This window comes from Mesoplodon bidens (genome assembly GCF_964165515.1).
Source record: "Mesoplodon bidens genome assembly, chromosome: 6".
Classification (NCBI taxonomy): domain Eukaryota; kingdom Metazoa; phylum Chordata; class Mammalia; order Artiodactyla; family Ziphiidae; genus Mesoplodon; species Mesoplodon bidens.
Window position 1 is genome coordinate 7,204,201 of NC_138162.1, and position 18,547 is coordinate 7,222,747.

General features: G+C 53.5%; 2 protein-coding genes across 5 annotated transcripts in view; one reads left to right on the forward strand and one right to left on the reverse strand.

Annotated features, from left to right (window-relative positions):
* Positions 1 to 5,107: 5,107 nt before the first annotated feature.
* LOC308619245 (uncharacterized protein) lies at positions 5,108 to 12,976 on the reverse strand (the record flags this gene model as incomplete). Its single annotated transcript, XM_081237877.1, has 5 exons — positions 5,108 to 6,462; positions 6,629 to 6,791; positions 9,181 to 9,287; positions 12,400 to 12,546; positions 12,719 to 12,976. The coding sequence occupies 5 exons, from the start codon at positions 12,974 to 12,976 to the stop codon at positions 6,337 to 6,339; spliced, it is 801 nt and encodes a 266-aa protein (XP_081094003.1). The 3' UTR covers positions 5,108 to 6,336.
* Positions 12,643 to 18,547, forward strand: part of KYAT1 (kynurenine aminotransferase 1) — a 31,934-nt gene continuing 26,029 nt past the window's right edge. Inside the window, exon 1 of one of the 4 annotated variants that reach the window (XM_081237112.1) lies at positions 12,643 to 12,743. The gene's annotated coding sequence lies outside the window, so the exon portion shown is untranslated. Of the gene's footprint in view, positions 12,744 to 13,484; positions 15,197 to 18,547 lie in introns of those variants that run through there. The other 3 variants (XM_081237111.1, XM_081237110.1, XM_081237113.1) reach the window with 3 other exon arrangements.

An 18,547-nucleotide genomic window follows, 5' to 3' on the forward strand; every position in this document is an offset into this window, starting at 1 on the left:
TGTTTAAAGCTACAGACTTGCCCTCCTGGAGGTCAGGGCTTGACACCTACCAGTGAGGTGGGGTTCACCCTGGCTGTACCAGGTAAAGCTCATGACCAAGAGACCACCAAGGGGTGGGGATGGGGGTAGACTGGGAGCCCTACAGGATGGGGACCACTCCAGATTCATCCCAGTCTCTGTGCAGAGCCCAGAATACCGAAGGTAGAGTAAAGGTTTGCTGAACTGGGCTGAGCCAGGAGGGAGAGGAAGTAGGAGGGAGGTTGGCAATTGTCAGGGAAAGACTCTGGGACAAAGGTTTAGTCACAGGAACATTCATCACGGTGTTATTTATACCCCAGGAAAACTGGAAACAATCTAGATGCCTGTTACTGGGTGATTGGTTAAATACCTATTAAATGATCAGATGATGGAATACTATGAAATAATGAAAACATGTTAGAGCAAAACACTTGATGACATGACAAAATATGTTAAATGCAAAAAGTAGGTAACAAAACTGTGATAGAGTAATAAGCCTCCTGCAATAACTTAGACGTATATTTGAAAAATATTGGCGGTGAGATTAGCTGTTTATAATCTTTTTTCACCCCAAACTTACCTCTATTTTCTATTATAAGCATATGTTACTCAGGTAATTAAGAAAAAAGATTTTAAAAAATCAAGATTCCAGGGCTTCCCTGGTGGCGCAGTGGTTGAGAGTCTGCCTGCTGATGCAGGGGACACGGGTTTGTGCCCCGGTCCGGGAAGATCCCACATGCCGCGGAGCGGCTGGGCCCGTGAGCCATGGCTGCTGAGCTTGCGCGTCCGGAGCCTGTGCTCCGCAACCGGAGAGGCCACAACAGTGAGAGGCCCGCGTACGGAAAAAAAAAAAAAAAAAAAAAAAAAATCAAGATGCCAAAGGATCAAGAATAGCTAAAACAATTCGGAAGAATAACGTGGGAGGAGACTTACTATAAAGCTCTAGGAATTCAGCCAGTGTGGTGCTGATATAGGGATGGATGGATGGACCGGAGGACTGGAAGAGCGAGTCTAGAAACAGACCGCGAAATTTCTGGAAACTTAGACATGACAGGGTCGGCTATGCAGGTTCGGGGGAAAAAATGGGTGTCCATGAAAGGAGCTGGCTTAGTTACTCACATGAAAAAAGCATAGCCCCATCTACCTCCTTACAGGAAAATAAATTCCAATGAGTTAAAGACCTAAAGTAAAACTTGAAAGTGTTAAAAGAAAAATCTAAGAGACCATCTCGATGTCTTTAAGACATGGAAGGATTTCTTATCACAAAGAATACAAATCCTTACAGGAAGAGATTGATCTATTGATCACATTAAAGTTAAAATGCAAAAGCACATCAAAGGACATAATAATAAACAAACGAAAAGAAACCACAGACCTGGAGGAGATATTTGCAATAGGTATAACTACCAAAGGATTAATATCCAGAACAAATATAGAACTGCTACAAATATATGAAAAAGACAATCCAACAGGCAAAAAATGGCAAAACATATGGCTAGACAATTTATGGGAGAAAAATACAAAAGGAAATTCATGGATGAAACAATTCTTAATCTCATTACTAATCGGGGAATGCAAATTAAGACAGTCACATGCCATTTCTCTCCCTTGCGATTGGCAAAAATGTTGAATTCTTAAATGAGGAGATAGAATGTATGTATACATCCTCCAACGACGGAGCAATTTTGCTCCCAGGGAAAGATCTTAGAGTCACTTTACACATACGCATGAAGCCACAGGCAAGAATGATCGCTCCGGAGCTGTTCCTAATAGCAAAAAATCAACAACCTAGATGTCCGTCAACAGGAGAAAATATAAATTGCTCTAAGCATCCGGTGAAATGCTAAAGCAGTAAAGTTAGTGAACTTTAGCTACACGTGCCAACATGGACAGACCCCAAAACAAGGTTGAACCCAAAAACAAGCTATAGAATAATACATACCTTATATAAGGTTTTCTGTAATGTACATATCCAAGTGTAGTGAAGGTATAAACACATGCACGGGGGCTTCCCTGGTGGCTCAGTGGTTAAGAATCCGCCTGCCAATGCAGGGGACACGGGTTCGAGCTCTGGTCCGGGAAGATCCCACATGTCACGGAGCAACTAAGCCCATGTGCCACAACTACTGAGCCTGCGTTCCAGAGCCTGTGAGCCACAACTACTGAGCCCATGTGCCACAGCTACTGAAGCCCTCACGCCTAGAGCCCGTGCTCCGCAACCAGAGAAGCCAACCGCAATGAGGAGCCCCCGCACCACAATGAAGAGTAGCCCCCGCTCACCGCAACTAGAGAAAGCCCGCGTGTAGCAACGAAGACCCAATGCAGCCCTAAATAAATAAACACATGCATGGAGAGCCCCAAAACCAAGATGCTAATTTCTCCTGGGGGGGGGGGGGGGGGGGGGGGGGGGGTGTGTGTGTGTGTGTGTGTGTGTGTGTGTGTGTGTGTGTGTGTGTGTGTGTGTGTGTGTGTGTGTGTGTGTGTGTGTGTGTGTGTGTGTGTGTGTGTGTGTGTGTGTGTGTGTGTGTGTGTGTGTGTGTGTGTGTGTGTGTGTGTGTGTGTGTGTCTCTCTCTCTCTCTCTCTCTCTCTCTCTCTCTCTCTCTCTCTCTCTCTCTCTCTGAAGCAATTATTGCCAAACATGAAAGTTGCACAAAGCTGAGTCCTGGGTACAAAGATATCTGCTCTAGTTTTATAACTTTCATGTGTGCTTAAACTATTTCATACAAAATTTACCGGAACAAGCATCTGTTTCTACTCCTGGCTGCTCCTCTCTCTGGTCCTCACACCTGCTGGGCTCAGCTGGTGGCAGCCTCTACTAGATGATCGCCAGGGCAGCAGATTCAGGTCCTCCTTCCAACTGACCTGCACCTGGCTGGCGCAGAGGCACCTGCGGCCTTTGAGGACACTGCAGAATTCAGCATCACCCCTGCCCGGTCCTGCCCTGCCCCAGGGAGATGCAGAAGTGCGTAGGATGCAGCTAGATCCTTCCCACTGTGCAGCACACGAAGGTGCAGAGAAGCAGGACCAGGTTCCTGCAGCAGAACTAGGGCAACCCAGAGAGCCCCTCTCCTCCCCGTGGCGGCAGGCAGACCTCGGGGAGTGTGAAGAGCAATAGCTTCAGAACTGGGGAGACACGGGTTCAAATCCAGCTCAAGCATGAAATAATTCCATGACTCCAGGCAAATTATTTAGCCCAAGCCTCTGTTTTTGCAACTTTAAAATAAGAACAGTGCTACGTACCTCACAGATCTGTATACAGTGACCCAAAAGATGTCCAAGGGATATTAAGTAATAATAAAATAAAAGATGTTGACCAGCATATAAAATATATGATGTATCATGCATGATAAAACAGTATAAAATGTCACAAAACGACAACTACTTCATGATTCCAGTATGTGGTACTTAAATTTGCTACTTTTGTGAGAAGAAAAAAAGACTTGGGAAAAAAACAAAAGACCTCCCTCACTGAGTCGTTTCTAAATATTGTAAAAGAGTTTACGAGAAGTACCTGCCATCTATCATGTAAGAAAAAGGTTAGCTTGCCCCTGCCTGCCCTACCCAGGTAACACACACGCTTCGACAGGGCGCAGGGAAGCAAAACCTCAGGGTGAGTGAGCTCAGACCCCGGGACGAATGACTTTTCTTCTCTAAGCCACAGTTTCTTCACTTGTAAAATGGGAATATTACAGTACCTCAGAGGCTTATTGTGAGAATTAAAAATAACATAATGCACATATTATGGGACAACCCAAGGCCTGGCACAGAGGAAGGTGCACTACACTTATCCTAACCCACATGCCATTGCAGAAACCCACCCAGAATTTAGTGGGGGAAGACACCCAGGAGAGCGCTAAGCCACAAGCACAAATACCTCCAAGCTTCCCCAAGGCCCCCAGGACCTCCCAGGACTCAGAGACCATACTCAATGGCCTTGAACTTCTGGAGCCCAGGCTCAGGACCCCAGGACAGGACAGAGACAGAGAGCTGGTGAGCGGTTCGCAGAACCACCCCTCAGGTGTCCAGCCTGGTCCACGTTGTTGATTTCCTCCTGCAGCTTCTCACAGATGGGGAAAGAAGTCAAAGAAATGACACGCTGCCCCCTTGGGCGACCACCCAAGCATGCTCCACCCCTATGCTGGCCTGCAGAGATTTGGCTTTCACACCTGAGCCGTGGCAGGCAGGCTAGGCTGTGGGTAAACAGGGCACAGAGAGCCTTTTGTTATAGCCCAAATAGAGAGGCTGGGAAAACTTCCCAGGCGGGAGGGAGGGGAGGTAGGAGGCTTGCGCCCCTCACCCCACCTCTCGCCCCTCCTGGTACCTTGGGGAGGCTGTCCCTCCAAGGCTCCCCCAGGGAAGGGGGAAGGGCCACACCCAAGAGGCTGGAGGAAGACACTGGGTCACGGGGCTTGTCCTGGGAGTGCTCTGGGCCTGTGAATCTGCTCCTTGGTCAGCACCCTGGGGCCTCTTCTGCCCCCAGAGCAGGAGGGGAGGAGAGGGCCCGCTCTGGTGCACACGGCCCGCACCCGCCCCAGCACAGGCACTGCCCTGGAGGTCCCCACACCCAGCCGGGGAGAGTGCGGGCTGGGGGCACCACCTGGCTCCATGCACCCTGCGTAGAAGGGCACACCCTCACTTTCCGGGGAAAGAAGAGGAGAGACGCCCAGGGTGGGAGGGGGGAGGGAACAAGTTTCCGTTCCAAACTCCTCTCCATGTGGGCTGGGCCTCCCAAACAGGTTGGTCCTCATGCTCCTCATGCAAACTTGCAAGGGTACAGGTGGCCTGGCGGGGGTGGGGGGGAAGGGTGACAGGTGAAGGACACCCACCTGGGGCTTCCCGCAATGGTTCCCCGAGCCAAGCACTCACAGGCAGCAGGCCAGGCCTGAGGCTCAGGCCATCCCCTCACCCCACCAGGCTGGCGTGTTACTGACATGAGCTCCGGGTCACTGACGTGGACTGCGGGCCAGCATTGCGCCTGGCACTTCCTGGGCCTCGGCGCCCAATTTCCAGGAACACAGGTACGGCGGCTCCCCACTTCACCAGCATGTGACCTTCGTTGGGAAAGTCACTTCCCTCCCAGGGCTCTGGTTTCCTCATCCATGAAGTGGCCGCTGAGTCTACTCCTGGTAGGGCAGTGGAGAGGACTGAACGAGGCGGCCCACGGAAAGCTTTTGGCTCAGGGCCTGCCACGCAGCAAGACTCTGTAACGTCAGCTGCTGTTACCATCATGGGAGGTTTTATCAGTCCCTTTAGGGGTGTGAAATCTGAGGCCCAGAGAGGTTAACTGACCTGCCCAAGGCCACACAGCTAGAAGAAGATGGTGGGGAAGATCACCCAGGTCTGCCTTTCCATTGTGCCCACCTGTCTCAAAGGCCAGCAGGTCTCCTGGACCTACCTGGGCACCCAGAGAACCCTGGAAATGCTTCCTGGGACAAGACCCCCATTTCCAGAGGGGTACATGGAATCAAGGTCTCTGCAGGGAACTCTAGCAGGCCATACTCAGGAAACTTTGCGGGGGAGCCCAGCTCTGGGTTTGAGCCCGGAAGCTAGGTGCTGGGTCTGGGCCCATGGTGGGCAGAAGGGCCTTGAAGACAGGCCTTGATCTGCTTTGAACACCAGCGCCGCTTTCCTAGACAGCGTACGAAAAGGGGGCAGGAGCACCCAAGGGAGGCCGCAGACTCATCTGCTGAGATCCAAGGGGACTGGGACCAAGGGGGCCTGGCCGAGGGTAAGCCGTCTGTTGCCTGGCTCTCTGGGCTGGTGGGGGGCTGCCCCCAGGGATCCTGACCCTGGGCACCAGCCGGGAGTTGTGACAGAAGGATTCCTATGCCGCCCCACCCAGTCAGCACGTTTGCCAACAGGCCAACTCTGCCGGGGGCATGAGGTTGGCAGTGGCGCCTCTGAGGGTGCCCAGGTGCCATGTGAGAGCCATGGAATTTTACAGCCACTTTTACTCCAGTGGAACACGGCTCCCAGCACGAGGCTGTATCGCAGTGTCTATTTAATTTTGAGGTTTTAAGTCCTCAAGAGACGGTTAAACAAAGAACTTTTTACGAGATGTGAGATGCAGTAGAAACGCGTCGGGAAAGCGCACAGGGAGATGTTTGTGGCTGGGTGTAAAAGCTGTTCTAGAAACCTCATCCGCTCGCACATACACACTGAAATCCAGGGCCTGAGGGAGCCCAGCCCCGCTCCCACACCAAGGGCGAGCCTTCTGGCGGCAGCTGGTGGGGACCGGCTCCGACAGAGTCGCGCTGGTCAGTGTTGGCCGGCACAGTTGGAAGACCCCCAGCCTCACGACGGCCTGCGGATTGTCTTCAAAGTGCAGGTTCCTGGGCCCACCCCCCAACTCGGACTCTGCAGGCCTGCGGTGATGGGTCCAGGGGAACCAGCATTTTGAACAAGCTCTCGGGAGACTCTGAAGCACCCCGAAGCCCAAGAACCTAGAGAAAGAGACAAACGGAAGGTGGGGTAGAAAGAGCACAGGCTGCCAAGGCAAAGAGACCCGGGTTCACATCCCGGCCCTGCCCCCTGAACTGTACGACTCTGGGCGGAGCCCTCGTGCCTCAAGCCCTGGTCTGCTCGCCTGTAAAAGTGACACAACCTCACCCAGGAGGCGATGGCGGGTGAGATGGCAAACTTCACCGTGACCGGCGCGCCGCCTGGGCTCGGACCGCAGCCACCGTGGACGTGAAGGCTCTGCCGCTGGAAGGAGGGCGAGCAGGGCATCGTCCACCTAGAGGCCAGCTCCCGGGCTCCCACAGGAAGCGGCCTGTGCCAGAAGGAAAAAGACTCCAGCAAAGACTGGGAGAAAGAAACAGGGGACAGGGAGAGGGTCCGGACGGAGAGCTGAACATCGCGAGCCGAGGGACGCACCTCTGCACAGACCTCACTCCCAGGGTGGTCCCTGCCGAGCCAGGCTGCCAGGCTGGGGGTTCCTCCTGCCGAAACCCAGCCTGAGGTGTCTACACCCCAGCAGAGCATCTCTAGACCCAGGTCCCAGGGCAACACCCCCCCTGCCCCCAACCCCGTCACCTCACCTGTCCACCCTCAAGGCTAAAACCTGAGAGGAGCGTCCAGGGGGACCAAGATCGGGCCGTCCACCAGGACAGCCAGGTGAACGGACTCAGGGCCAGGCTCAGGCCAACGCAACACAGCAGCCCCTGCCTCAGGCAGACAGAGGAGGGCCAAAACCTGGAGGCCAAAACCTCTCAGGCTGGCCCATGCCATTCCTCCCTGGCACAGAGGAGGAATTCTGATCTCAGATAAGTAGGACCTGCTGCTTCCTGCTCATCACTGGCCAGAGACCTCGGCTCAGGCTTCCCCTCTTGCGGGGGGAGGTAAGAGTTCCTCAAAACCAACAGGAAACTCCTACAGGGCAGGGCTGGGGTTTGCTGACCTTGTCCCAGTAAACAGGATAGTCAACAAAATTACACATCAGGCACTTCCCACCCCCCTCTGCTGCTGAAAATGCCCCGACAAACAGCTCACAAACCCCAGAATGGGGAGCCAGGGGGGCAGTGGGGGCGGGAGGAACGGAAGCATGTCAGGACCAGCTGACAGGACTCACCCACAGCTCTACCCTCGCCTGGGAAAGAGGTCCAGGGCAGACCATTAAACGAAACAAGAGCAAGCTGCAAACCAGCAGATCTAACAGGACTTGGTTTTAGGAAATTAAGCAAATGGTAAAAGTACATGTGGGAGAACCTACCCCTCCTCACTCAAATCTCTGGAGATAGAGATCAAGGGAGACTCTCACTTTCTACATGACATTAAAATCAAGACATTATAGGGACTTCCCTGGTGGTGCAGTGGTTAAGAATCCACCTGCCAAAGCAGGGGACACGGGTTTGATCCCTGGTCCGGGAAGATCCCACATGCCTCGGAGCAACTAAGCCCACGCGCCACAACTACGGAGCCTGTGCTCTAGAGCCTGCGAGCCACAACTACTGAGCCCCACGCACCACAACTACTGAAGTCCGTGCGCCTAGAGCCCGTGCTCCACAACAAGAGAAGCCACCACAATGAGAAGCCCACGCACTGCAATGAAGAGTAGCCCCCACTCGCCGCAACTAGAGAAAGCCCACACACAGCAAGACCCAACGCAGCCGCCAAAAAAAAAAAAAGCCTAGATGGGAGAGGTGGAGGCAGGGAGCCCTCGGACACAGAACAAAGGACCCCAGCCCAGGATTCCAGGACCTGGCTCAGGTCCCACATCCCTGCCTTCTTCCCGATGAGTTTGGGCAAGTTGCTTCCTCCCTCTGAGCCCCAGTTTCCATGTCTGTAAACGGGGGATCAAGGCCACTCCCTGAGGTTCCGCAAATGACCAAAGAGGTCACTGATAAGGTTTGTTTTACAAATTATTAAGCAGCTTATACATACACCTGCTATGATTAGGGAACACGTTCTAGGACACCCTGTGCTACCTTCCCTATATCAACATATTTAATCTTCAAAATACCCTAAAAGGAGGCAAGGTGCTAATATTATCCTCTTTCCATAGATGAGGAAACTGAGGCTCAGAGAGGTACAGTGACTGGCCCACAATCACTTGTCGAGCACGTGACAGCTGGGACTCAAACCCAGGTCTGACTACAAAGTCTGGGTCCTAACCAGTGCACGCTCCTGCCTTTGGAAACTGTTTTCCAAAGCACAGGCCGAGGAACCCCTGTCCCCAAAGACGTCCACGTGATCAAATAAGTGTGGGGAAACACGACTCGCTAGCCCCCTCTCAGAGACTCGCCATGCTCTCAGTGAGCTCTGAGCCATCCTTCAAGGCTCTGAGAAGTCCTGCAGCACAGACTACGACAAGGTATTTTTCCCAGAGTCACCTGACCACTGTGACGAAAGAAACTGGTGCTCCACAGAACATACCTCAGGAAGTATGGTCACGAGACAGCATGAACAACCACCCAGAGTGACAAAAACCAGGGGCTCGCCATACAAGTTCACGCCAGCCTGAGTATGGCAACCACGTTCTACTCAGCTGGCCACTGAGTCAGGAGAAGGAGGAAGAATTCTGTTTTCCGGCATCTCTGCCCTAGAAGCCCAGGCCTTCCATAGAGAAGAGCAAAGGGCTGCAGGGACAGAGACACCACCCTTTGCCCTCCAGGCACCTGCTCAGGCGTGGCTGGCCTGGAGGGTGGGGGCCCAGTCCTTACCCTGCGGACGGCTCTGCTATCTGCGAGTTGGCTGTCGGTGCTGAGGCTGGCCCACATCTGTCTGGGCAGGGTCCTGGCATTCCTTTTGCTCCATGGAAGCTGCCTCCCTACAAGGAAGCAAGAGCTACAGTCAGTAGGGACGTGTGTGACTATCAGCGTTACCTGCTGTGCTGCCGACAGTTTCGGAGCCCCTGCTCGGTGCAGGGCCTGGGCTGGGCTCTGGGGTGATGACAGGGAATCAGACAGTCTGCGGGGGATATGCCAAGGCAACAATTACAACTGGCTGTTGAGAGCCCGGAGCTCTGCTTGGGGGAGCCCCGGCCCTACGGGAACATGGAAGAAGCACTAGACTTAGACTAGTAGGGTCAGGGAAGGCTCCCCAGAGAGGGTGTTGCCTGAGCTGACTGCTGGGGAAGAGTGGCAGTTGGAGAGAGAGCATTCCAGGGAGAAGGACCAGCACGTTTGCCTGGAGGGGAGAGAACACGACATCTAGAGCCTGCTGAGTGTTCCTGGCTGGATCTAGGACCGGAGGCGGGAAGTGGTGAGAGGTGAGCTACAGCAGGGTGAGCTGGATCCAGGCAGAGACATACCCTCAACCCAGACACATGAGTTCAACTCAAACACAAAACCCAACCATCATCTATAGTCAAGAAGCGTTTAGTGAGCATCTACTACATGCCAGGCACTCTGCTCAGAACTGTTCACAGGAGTGAACAAGACAAGTTAGGAGGGTGGGGAGAGAAGTGTGGTCAGGCTACAGCAGGGTAGTGGGAGTATTTAAACCAGCCAGGCGCTGCGAGTGTGGCCCAGCCATCAAGGAAGGCCAAAGGATAAGGAGGAGTTAGCAGGAAGGGGGGCGGGGAGGCGTGGTTACACAGACAAAGGGATCGTGAAGCCTTTCAGCTGTTTACACCACTGAACATTTATCACACCTACTCAATGCTAGGCACTGTGCTAGGAGGAAAGAAGCAGGAGATGGTCTCCAGCCTCACAGGGAGACAGTCCGGCAATCCCACACAGAATGAGGGCAGCTAGACAGTGAAGCACCTGGGTCTATAAAGGCACAGAAGCCATGGGAGCCAGCCCCTACCCCTACCCCTACCCTCCTTGGCAAAGAGAGGGATACCCATGAGGCTGGGAAAGCCAGTCACTCGCCCATGACAGAGACAGGCCCAGAACTCAGGCCTCTGGACTCACTGGCACTGACTCTTCTAACCCTTCCTCTTCCAGGAAACACACGCTGACCACCCCTTACACGTTCACCCACAGCTAATGCCTCTTTCCTCTGGGCTGCCTCTGTAATATTTCTAGTATTATGCTGGCCACTGTATCAACGTATTTCTGTCTGCCTCTCCTCCCAGACTGTAGCCATTCCTGGCCCAGACCAGGCACTTACCAAAGGATGGTTGAATGAATGAATGAATGAATGAGTCAAGGGATGGAGAGATGGTGTGCTGGGCTCCAGGGCCCCAAATCCAACCCACCTGACTCCCCGTGAAAGCCTGTGAAAACCCAGAATCACCTCCACTCTCAGGAGAGTCAGGAAGCAGGCCGATTCCTTCGCTCCAACTCCTGTGGGCGAGGTCCAGGCCAAGCCAGCTCCCTGAGTTCTGACCTACTGGGACATCCTCAGGAGCCTCCACTGTCCAGAAAGGCTATTCGCAGTTTGCAGAGGAAACAGCTTCCTAGTGGGTGTGCCCAAGGGATGGAGTATTTGGTTGAGTTCCAGGGGGAAGTCACAAATATTTCTTGGGCTCCTGCTCTGTGCCTCACAGCCCCCGGAAGGCAGACGGGCATTAGAGCTAACCCCAAAGAATCTCTAAAACTGGGAAGACAGGGAGGCAGGGGCCAGTCATTCATGCCCCAGCACCTCTCCAAAAGCCAGTCCTCCAGCACTGTCATCTGTCCTTGCCTCCCCTCCTGAGCCAGAGGAAAACTTGACCTTCACGAAGGCAATGCCAGTGTGACTGAGCCGTGGGCACTGCCCAGTCCCTCTGAACAAAGCTCTCACTCCCCCATCCCCTCCACAGGAGGGATCACCAACCTCAGACCTCCTCCTCCTCCTGCCTCCAGTCTGTCTGTCTGCCACTCTGCGCAAAGGGCAGGATACAGTTCGTCAGGGGTAAAAGGTACTCCTAATGGAAAAGGTGGGAGAGGCCCCTGGGAGCCTTTCAGCTCCCCCAAATCCTTCCTCCACAATTTAGGCCCAAATTCCCTTTCCCGCCCCAAGCTCTCTCCCTCCTCATCCCCACACCTCATACTCAAAAGGCTTCCGGGGGTAGGGCAGGAGAAGAGCCCTCCGGGGAGCATGGTCACCAAGGGGCGGCCCCACCCTTCCAGCCAAGTCCCCACCAGGACGAGGTTGCCAGCCACCCCCCAACCATCTCTCCTCCTTTCCAAAAAAGGCAGCATGTGCATCAGCTAAGAAGCAGCCCAATCTTGGTTCAGTCCAGTCCAGACCAAGGGAAAGAAGTAGTCAACAAAAGGAGCAGAATCATCATGAACCTCAAGAACCAGCGGCTATGCTGCTTCAGCTGGGGAGCCAACTTTGCTGGGTCTCCAGCCCAGACCTCATCAGACCTGGCTCTCAGGCCCATCTGGATGCACAGGACACCGGCAGGGTCCGGAGCCTCAGACCCTGGACTGGGCTTCCCAGCAACCCCAGCCCAGACAGGCCCCACGAGCCTAGCCAGGGATCTGCCCCCAAGTCAGGGCACAGTTCCAGCCCAGTCAAGAGGAGGGAGGGGTGTAAGGGAAGAGGAGGGGGCCAGGAACCCAGTAGAAGAGAGCAAGGGGAACCTTTGAAAACAGAAAAAAAAGCTGCCAAGGAGAAAGCCCAGAGGTGGAACCTCTAGTAAGGGGGGCGTGTGTGTGTGGAGGGGTGAGGATCTGGGGGAACCCAGGAGATGACAAGGGGACCTGGGGAGCCGAGGCGGAAACTCCCGGTTATGTAGAGCGCAGGGAGGCACTGGGGTGCCTGGGAGGGGGCTCGCGCGCCGCGGCACCAGGGAGAGGCGGGGGGGCCCCGGTGACCCGGGGGATGGGGAACCCGGAGGTAGGCCGAACTGAGCTGCCGCGGGAGGTCCCCAGGGAGCCGGCCCTGGCGGGCAGAGCCCAAGCTACCCAGGGTGCCCGGGGCCGGGCAGCTGGCCGGGGACGTACAGGAGTGGATTTCGAGAGGTGACAGCTCGCACCCCCTTCCCCACCCCACCCACTCACCTGGGCCCGCCGCGCGCGGCCGCCCAGCCGGCAGCCCCGAGCCCCTGCTGCTCTGTCCCGCCGCCAGCGGCTGCGCCCCTCCGGCGCCTCCTTTTGTTTGTCCCTCACTGCACCACTCAGCCTCCTCCGCCCCGGAAGTGACGTCACCTTCGGGCGCGAAAGGGGCTACCAGGGCGTTGCCATCTTTTTGAGGGGAGCTCTCCTCACGCCTGCACCCTCTCCCTGCAGGCGCCATGTTGCTTTGGGGCGGAAGTAGCGGAGCCCGGGCTAGGCCCCCTTAAAGGGACAAGGACGGCTGTAACCTTCGGCGCCTGCGGACGAAGGGTGAAGCGGCCGAGGCAGGGGTGAGTAGCTGGTGCTTGAGCGTTGCTGCCCCGCGGTCAGGTGCCGAGGCGGGAGGGCCTGGAAACCGGTTCCAAGGTTGATTGTGCCAGACTACTCGCTGCGTTTGGTGCTTCTGATATAGCGGAGTGGCTACGCTGAAAGGTTGACCCAGCCGGGAGCTGTTGCGCGCGCTACTCGCCGACCCGCACTCGGACACTGGGACCCGCCAGGCTGGTCCTCTCTGCACCCCCATCCCCCGCCCCACCCCCACCCCCGCGATCGTACGGTACCGGTGGGGAAGAGGGAGCCCAAGGCAACTGGGCGAATTCTGGGCAGAGCTGGGGTTGGAACCGGGTGCCGGACTCCAGCTCGACAGCTCTAGGGATCCCGAGTCCTCGGAGTTCCCAGATGGATAATAGTAACGGCAAGCACGCCAAAAGAGAATCCATACAATGGAATACTATGCAGCCGCTAAAAAGAAAGTGTTCAATATGCACTAATATGGGACCACTTCCAAGATACCGTAGATGGAAAAGGGAAGGGGCGAAAAGAACAGCGCTGATCGGTGCTACCGTTTGTGTGAAAGAACGCGTGTGGGGGCATGGGTGTCTGCCGGTGTGTGCACCAGCCGGCTGGTGAGATGCACGAGTTGTTAACTGTGGTGGCCTCCGACAGGAGAACCGGGGTCGTGGGTGCCCGGACAAGGGGGAAGAATTTACTACCAAGCGCACAGGTTGGTTAAAAATAAAGTGGGATGCTGCAGATAATAACTGGCTCCCATTTATCTAGCTGACCAGTGCCTGGTTTCAGCTCTCCTGCTGGGAGGTCTTGTATTTCCCCATTATTAGAGGAGGAAACAGTCTCAGAGATTAGGGACCTTAGTAATATCTCATAGCCAGGAAGTGGAAAAGCTGGAATTTGAGCCAGGGAAGATTTTATGCTAATGCCCACCATTCTTCCTCATCCCACTCCCTCCTGAAAGGCTTTTTTGTTATCAACCATGCAACACTCAGCTTGGGTCCTGGCACCCAGCAGGCATCCAGCAGCTATTTATTGGCTGTTTATTGACTGAGCAAGTGGAACAGACAGGAGACAGGAGACAACCAGCAGTGCAAAATGAAGAGAGGCACACATTGGAGGCCAGAACCCTTTCCAGCCTTGAGACTCTGGACCTGGCATGTACTTCCCTGAGCCTCCATGTCCCCTCCTGTAGAACTAACTACAGTCACTGACACTGAGTGCTCCCTCGTGTCCTACTTTGTGCTTTACATGCAGACTATCTCCATTTTACAGGTCAGTAGGTGAAGTACAGAGAAGTTAAGAAAGTTGCCCATCACAACATTGTAAATCAACTGTACTTCAATTTTTAAAAAGTTGCCAAAAAAAAGTTGCCCAAAGTGGGTCCCCACAAGTCCTCACTCCTCCACTTCTGGAGAGGTTGTTGAGCTCCTTGGTCTCTCCCTCAGCGTCCTGGGATCATCAGCACTAATTATTTGAGACGCCTCAGATGGGCTAGTTGAGCTGCCAGAGGCTGAGGAGCTGATGTAGAACAGGACAGACAGACAGTTCCTGTCCTTGGAGTCTGGTCAGGGCAACAGACAACCCAGCAATTAGCACCTGTGATGAACACTGTGGTGGGTGAGCAGAAGCTCAGTCCTTGGGAGCACAGAGGAGGTAGCACCTAGTCCAGCCCCTACTCCAGCCCAGGTGGAGTCACAGAGGGCTTCTCAAAGGAGGTAACTTTTAATCTGTGACTGAAAGATACATAAGATATCTGGGAGGAGAAATGATAAAGCTGGAGACTGGAGCAGAGACGCCCTCATGCCTGAAGATAACTGACATGATCAGAGACTATGCAGGTTAGAAATGATCAGTCTGGCTTCTGCCTGAATTGCTCTTTCCTCCTAGAGAATGTCTCCTCATGGCAACATCTGTGGCTTCCCACCCTCCAGACCACACTTAACCTTCTGCGTCCCCAAAGGGAAGGACTCCCTAATTTCATAATCTAGATGGAGGCAACAAAGGAACACAGGAGAGCTAGCAGTGAGGAAGTCCTTCCCACTGATGCCCCCTCCCCCCATTCATTCGGCCCCCAGAGTGGCAGCCCACTTGCTGACGTAGAAACTCTGCCCATGTGAACAAAGGTGTGTCAACACAGGAATGTCCCTCCTGTCTCCCTGACCATCTGTGCCCGCTGGGGTTATCAGGTTGCCTGTGTGCTGGGACATCTAGCTGGGCATGCCCCCCCGCTTCTGTAGCCAGCAGGCCAAAGTCACTCCAGCTGCAGCAGGTGAGGAATCACCGTTGCTCCTGCCCTAACAGACCTGGGGCCACATCCCACTCTCAGATGGCACTGCCATCTCCCTGAAATATTTCCCAAACCCTCATCTCACTTCCTCATTCTTGGACAGTGATACAAGCTTTGGATTCACAGCTGGGGTCCTTCTGTGCTTTTCTAAGACTTTCACTTTGGGTAAGTCATTTCCCCACTCTGAGAGTTTCTCCATCTGTAAAACTGATATGACGCTCTCTAGTCTTCCTGCCAGGCACTAAATACGTATACATATATTGTTTTTGCTTGCATGTGTAAAACTGCCCTAAAGAGTGAGATTCCGATTCTGGATCTGGATCCTGTGCCAGGAGGAAAAAGGAGTGGCTTTCCTACTGTGTATCTAACTTAGGATCCCCACCCGCCAACCCCTCTGGCCCCGAACCTGCAGTCTGGGCTCCAGAAGCCATTTCTCTCTCTTTTGCCAATTCCAAAGCCAAGGGGAACTGTGTCTAAGTCAGTGTACTTGTTAGGGCTCCCCAGATAGGCTGTCACCATCCTTGGGGCAGAACCGTTGACTTGACAAGTTTTCACCAAACACTCGTCTTGTAGGGACTCTGTGTTTTTAGATCCAAAACAAACAAACAGAAAAATCAGGATTCATTATCTGCAGGAGATTTTGTTGTCCTCTTTGGTTAACTAATTTTTATGGAAAGTCTTTTTTTTTTTTTTTTTTAGATTTGCTTCTTGCATTCCTTTTTTTAAAAAATAAATTTATTTATTTTATTTATTTATTTTTGGCTATACTGGGCCTCCATTGCTGCGCGCGGGCTTTCTCTAGTTGCAGCGAGCGGGAGCTACTCTTCCTTGCGGTGCGTGGGCTTCTCATTGCCGTGGCTTCTTTTGTTGTGGAGCACGGGCTCTAGACATGTGGGCTTCAGTAGTTGTGGCACGTGGGCTTCAGTAGTTGTGGCACGCAGGCTCAGTAGTTGTGGCAAGCGGGCCCAGTATTTGTGGCTCTCGGGCACTAGAGCGCAGGCTCAGTAGTTGTGGCACACAAACTTAGGTGCTCCGTGGCATGTGGGATCTTCCCTGAACAGGGCTTGAACCCGTGTCCTCTGCATTGGCAGGCAGATTCTTAACCACTGCGCCACCAGGGAAGCCCTTATGGAAAGTCTTATAGGTTTAAATGTTACTAGCTTATTGTCATTGACAGGTTAAGTAGGCCAGGTCCTGTGCTACATGCTTTCTGGGGGTGACTGCATTATTACTGTCCCCACTGTAGAGATGAGGAAGCTGACCCTGGTACGGCACAACTAAGATCCTATAGCTAGTGGAGTGGAGCTGGGACCATTTTATCCAAGTCCAAGTTCCAAATCCAAGCTTTCATCTTCTGTGGTTTTTCGTGTAACAGAGTGGTCTTACCTGGGCATGGTACCCCCTCCCAGGCCTCTTCTCCAGAGGCGCCATGGTTTGTGTTTTCTCAGTAACTGGAGGGGGAGGGGGCTTCTGACATTTTGAGCCCAGGTGTGCTAAGCATCCTTCTAGGCACTGTATAAATCTGCCCGGTAAAGAACTGACTCAGCCCAAATACCAAGTGTGCTGTTATTGAGAAACACTAAAACCAGATATCCTTGGGACTTCCCTGGCCATCCAGTGGTTAAGACTCCACCCTTCCACTGCAGGGGGCGCGGATTCAATCCCTGGTCAGGGAACTAAGATCCTACATGCTGCGCGTGCAGACAAAAAATTGAAAAAAAAATTTTTAAATAAATAAATAGGGCTTCCCTGGTGGCGCAGTGGTTGAGAGTCCGCCTGCCGATGCAGGGGACACGGGTTCGTTTCCCGGTCCGGGAAGATCCCACACGCCGCGGAGCGGCTGGGCCCGTGAGCCATGGCCGCTGAGCCTGCGCGTCCGGAGCCTGTGCTCCGCAACGGGAGAGGCCACAACAGTGAGAGGCCTGCATACCGCCAAAAAAATAATAATAATAATAAATAAATAAATAAAATAAAATAAAATAAAATATCCTTACTGCACAGAATTGGCTTAGGTGATGTGGGGCTAGGCTGCAAAGACAAAATCACCTTGCCTGTCCTTGGAAGCTGCCATGCAGGGTGGAAGCTGGAAAAGGCAGGCGTGGCTCCTGTCCCCGGGGACTGATGTGCTCCTGTGGGCGTGGCTCCTGTCCCCAGGGACTGATGGGCTCCTGAGCTGATAGAGACAGCAGCCCCCACCTCCTGAAAGAAGAACTTGGAGGGGAAGAGTTTAGACTTTGGAAATAGACGAGCCAGGGTTTGAGTCCCGGCTCAGGCTCTCTCAGCTGAGTAAGCTTTGTTCATTCTCCTCTTGAGCAAAATAGGGGCGATGATGCCTTCCTATTGGCTGCTGTGAAGAGGAGAGTTTAGCACAGCGGGGCAGGTGCATAGTAGGTGCTCTGAGTTCAGAGGAAGGCCCAGGCCGACCCAGAAGGCTTCAGAGAGGAGGCGGAGCTGGGGCTCAGCTATGCCAGGGGGATCAGATTAAAGGGCATGTCAGGCAGGGCACAGCTTGAGCAAAGATGGGCAACGTCTATTCAAGAGCAAAGGATTTGTACGTCTGGAAGAGGAGAGAACATGGAAGCTGCAGAGTCTGGATTCAGGCCAGCTCCAAAGGCCAGGCTAGGGAGGCTTTGGACTTTATCCAGTCTCAACGCAGGCTGTACCCAGCGGGAGGTGTAGCTGACATCAGCCGCCAGAGTATTGGTCGCTGAGGCGTGTTCCGAGGGGTCACCCACCTGCTGTTCACTAGTCGTGGTGCCTTCTGGCTGAGAAGGTGGCCAATAGCTGCCCGGATTGATGGAGGCGTGTGTTAGGGGGGGCACTGACCACTGGGCGCCAGCCCCTCGCCTGGCAGCAAGGAAACCTGTGACCTTAGATGCCTGGGAGGCTGCACAGGAAGGTGTCCTAAAGGTCACCTGGTGCATCTCTGCTTCCTTCTCCAGGCAGGGTTGGCCTCCCGAGAGCTGCCTGCATTGCAGCACTTCTCAGACTAAATTTTAGTAATAACAATAACAATGATGACATTTGTGGAACACTGACTCCTTGCCCAGCACCAGGCTAAGTGGTTTTCACGTGTTATCTCATTGACTTCTCACTGCAACCCATGGGGCAGGAACTATCATTATTCTCACTTCAAAAATGATTCTCAGAAAGGGTTAGTAATTTTCCAGAAGTCACACAGCTAGTAAATGACTTCAGTCCACAGTCTGATTCCAGAACTTCACAGCCTCATTAAAAAAAAAAAAAAAAAAACTGCATGGAAGTTTATAAGACCCCCCTAAGCCAATCCCAGGGAGAGCCACTGATAATAATTCATGCACAAACATATACAGTATATAATCAGGCAGTACTTGCTTTGTATGAGTTTCAGATACCACGGTTTAGTTAAATAACACCAGTCCCTCAATAACACGGTTCAAATTTCAGTTGCCATGTTATGTTAACTATGAGTAATTGCATTAAGTATGGACTTTGCTGCTCGCTCTTCCATCCACAAATCGCTGTGGAAATGACAGA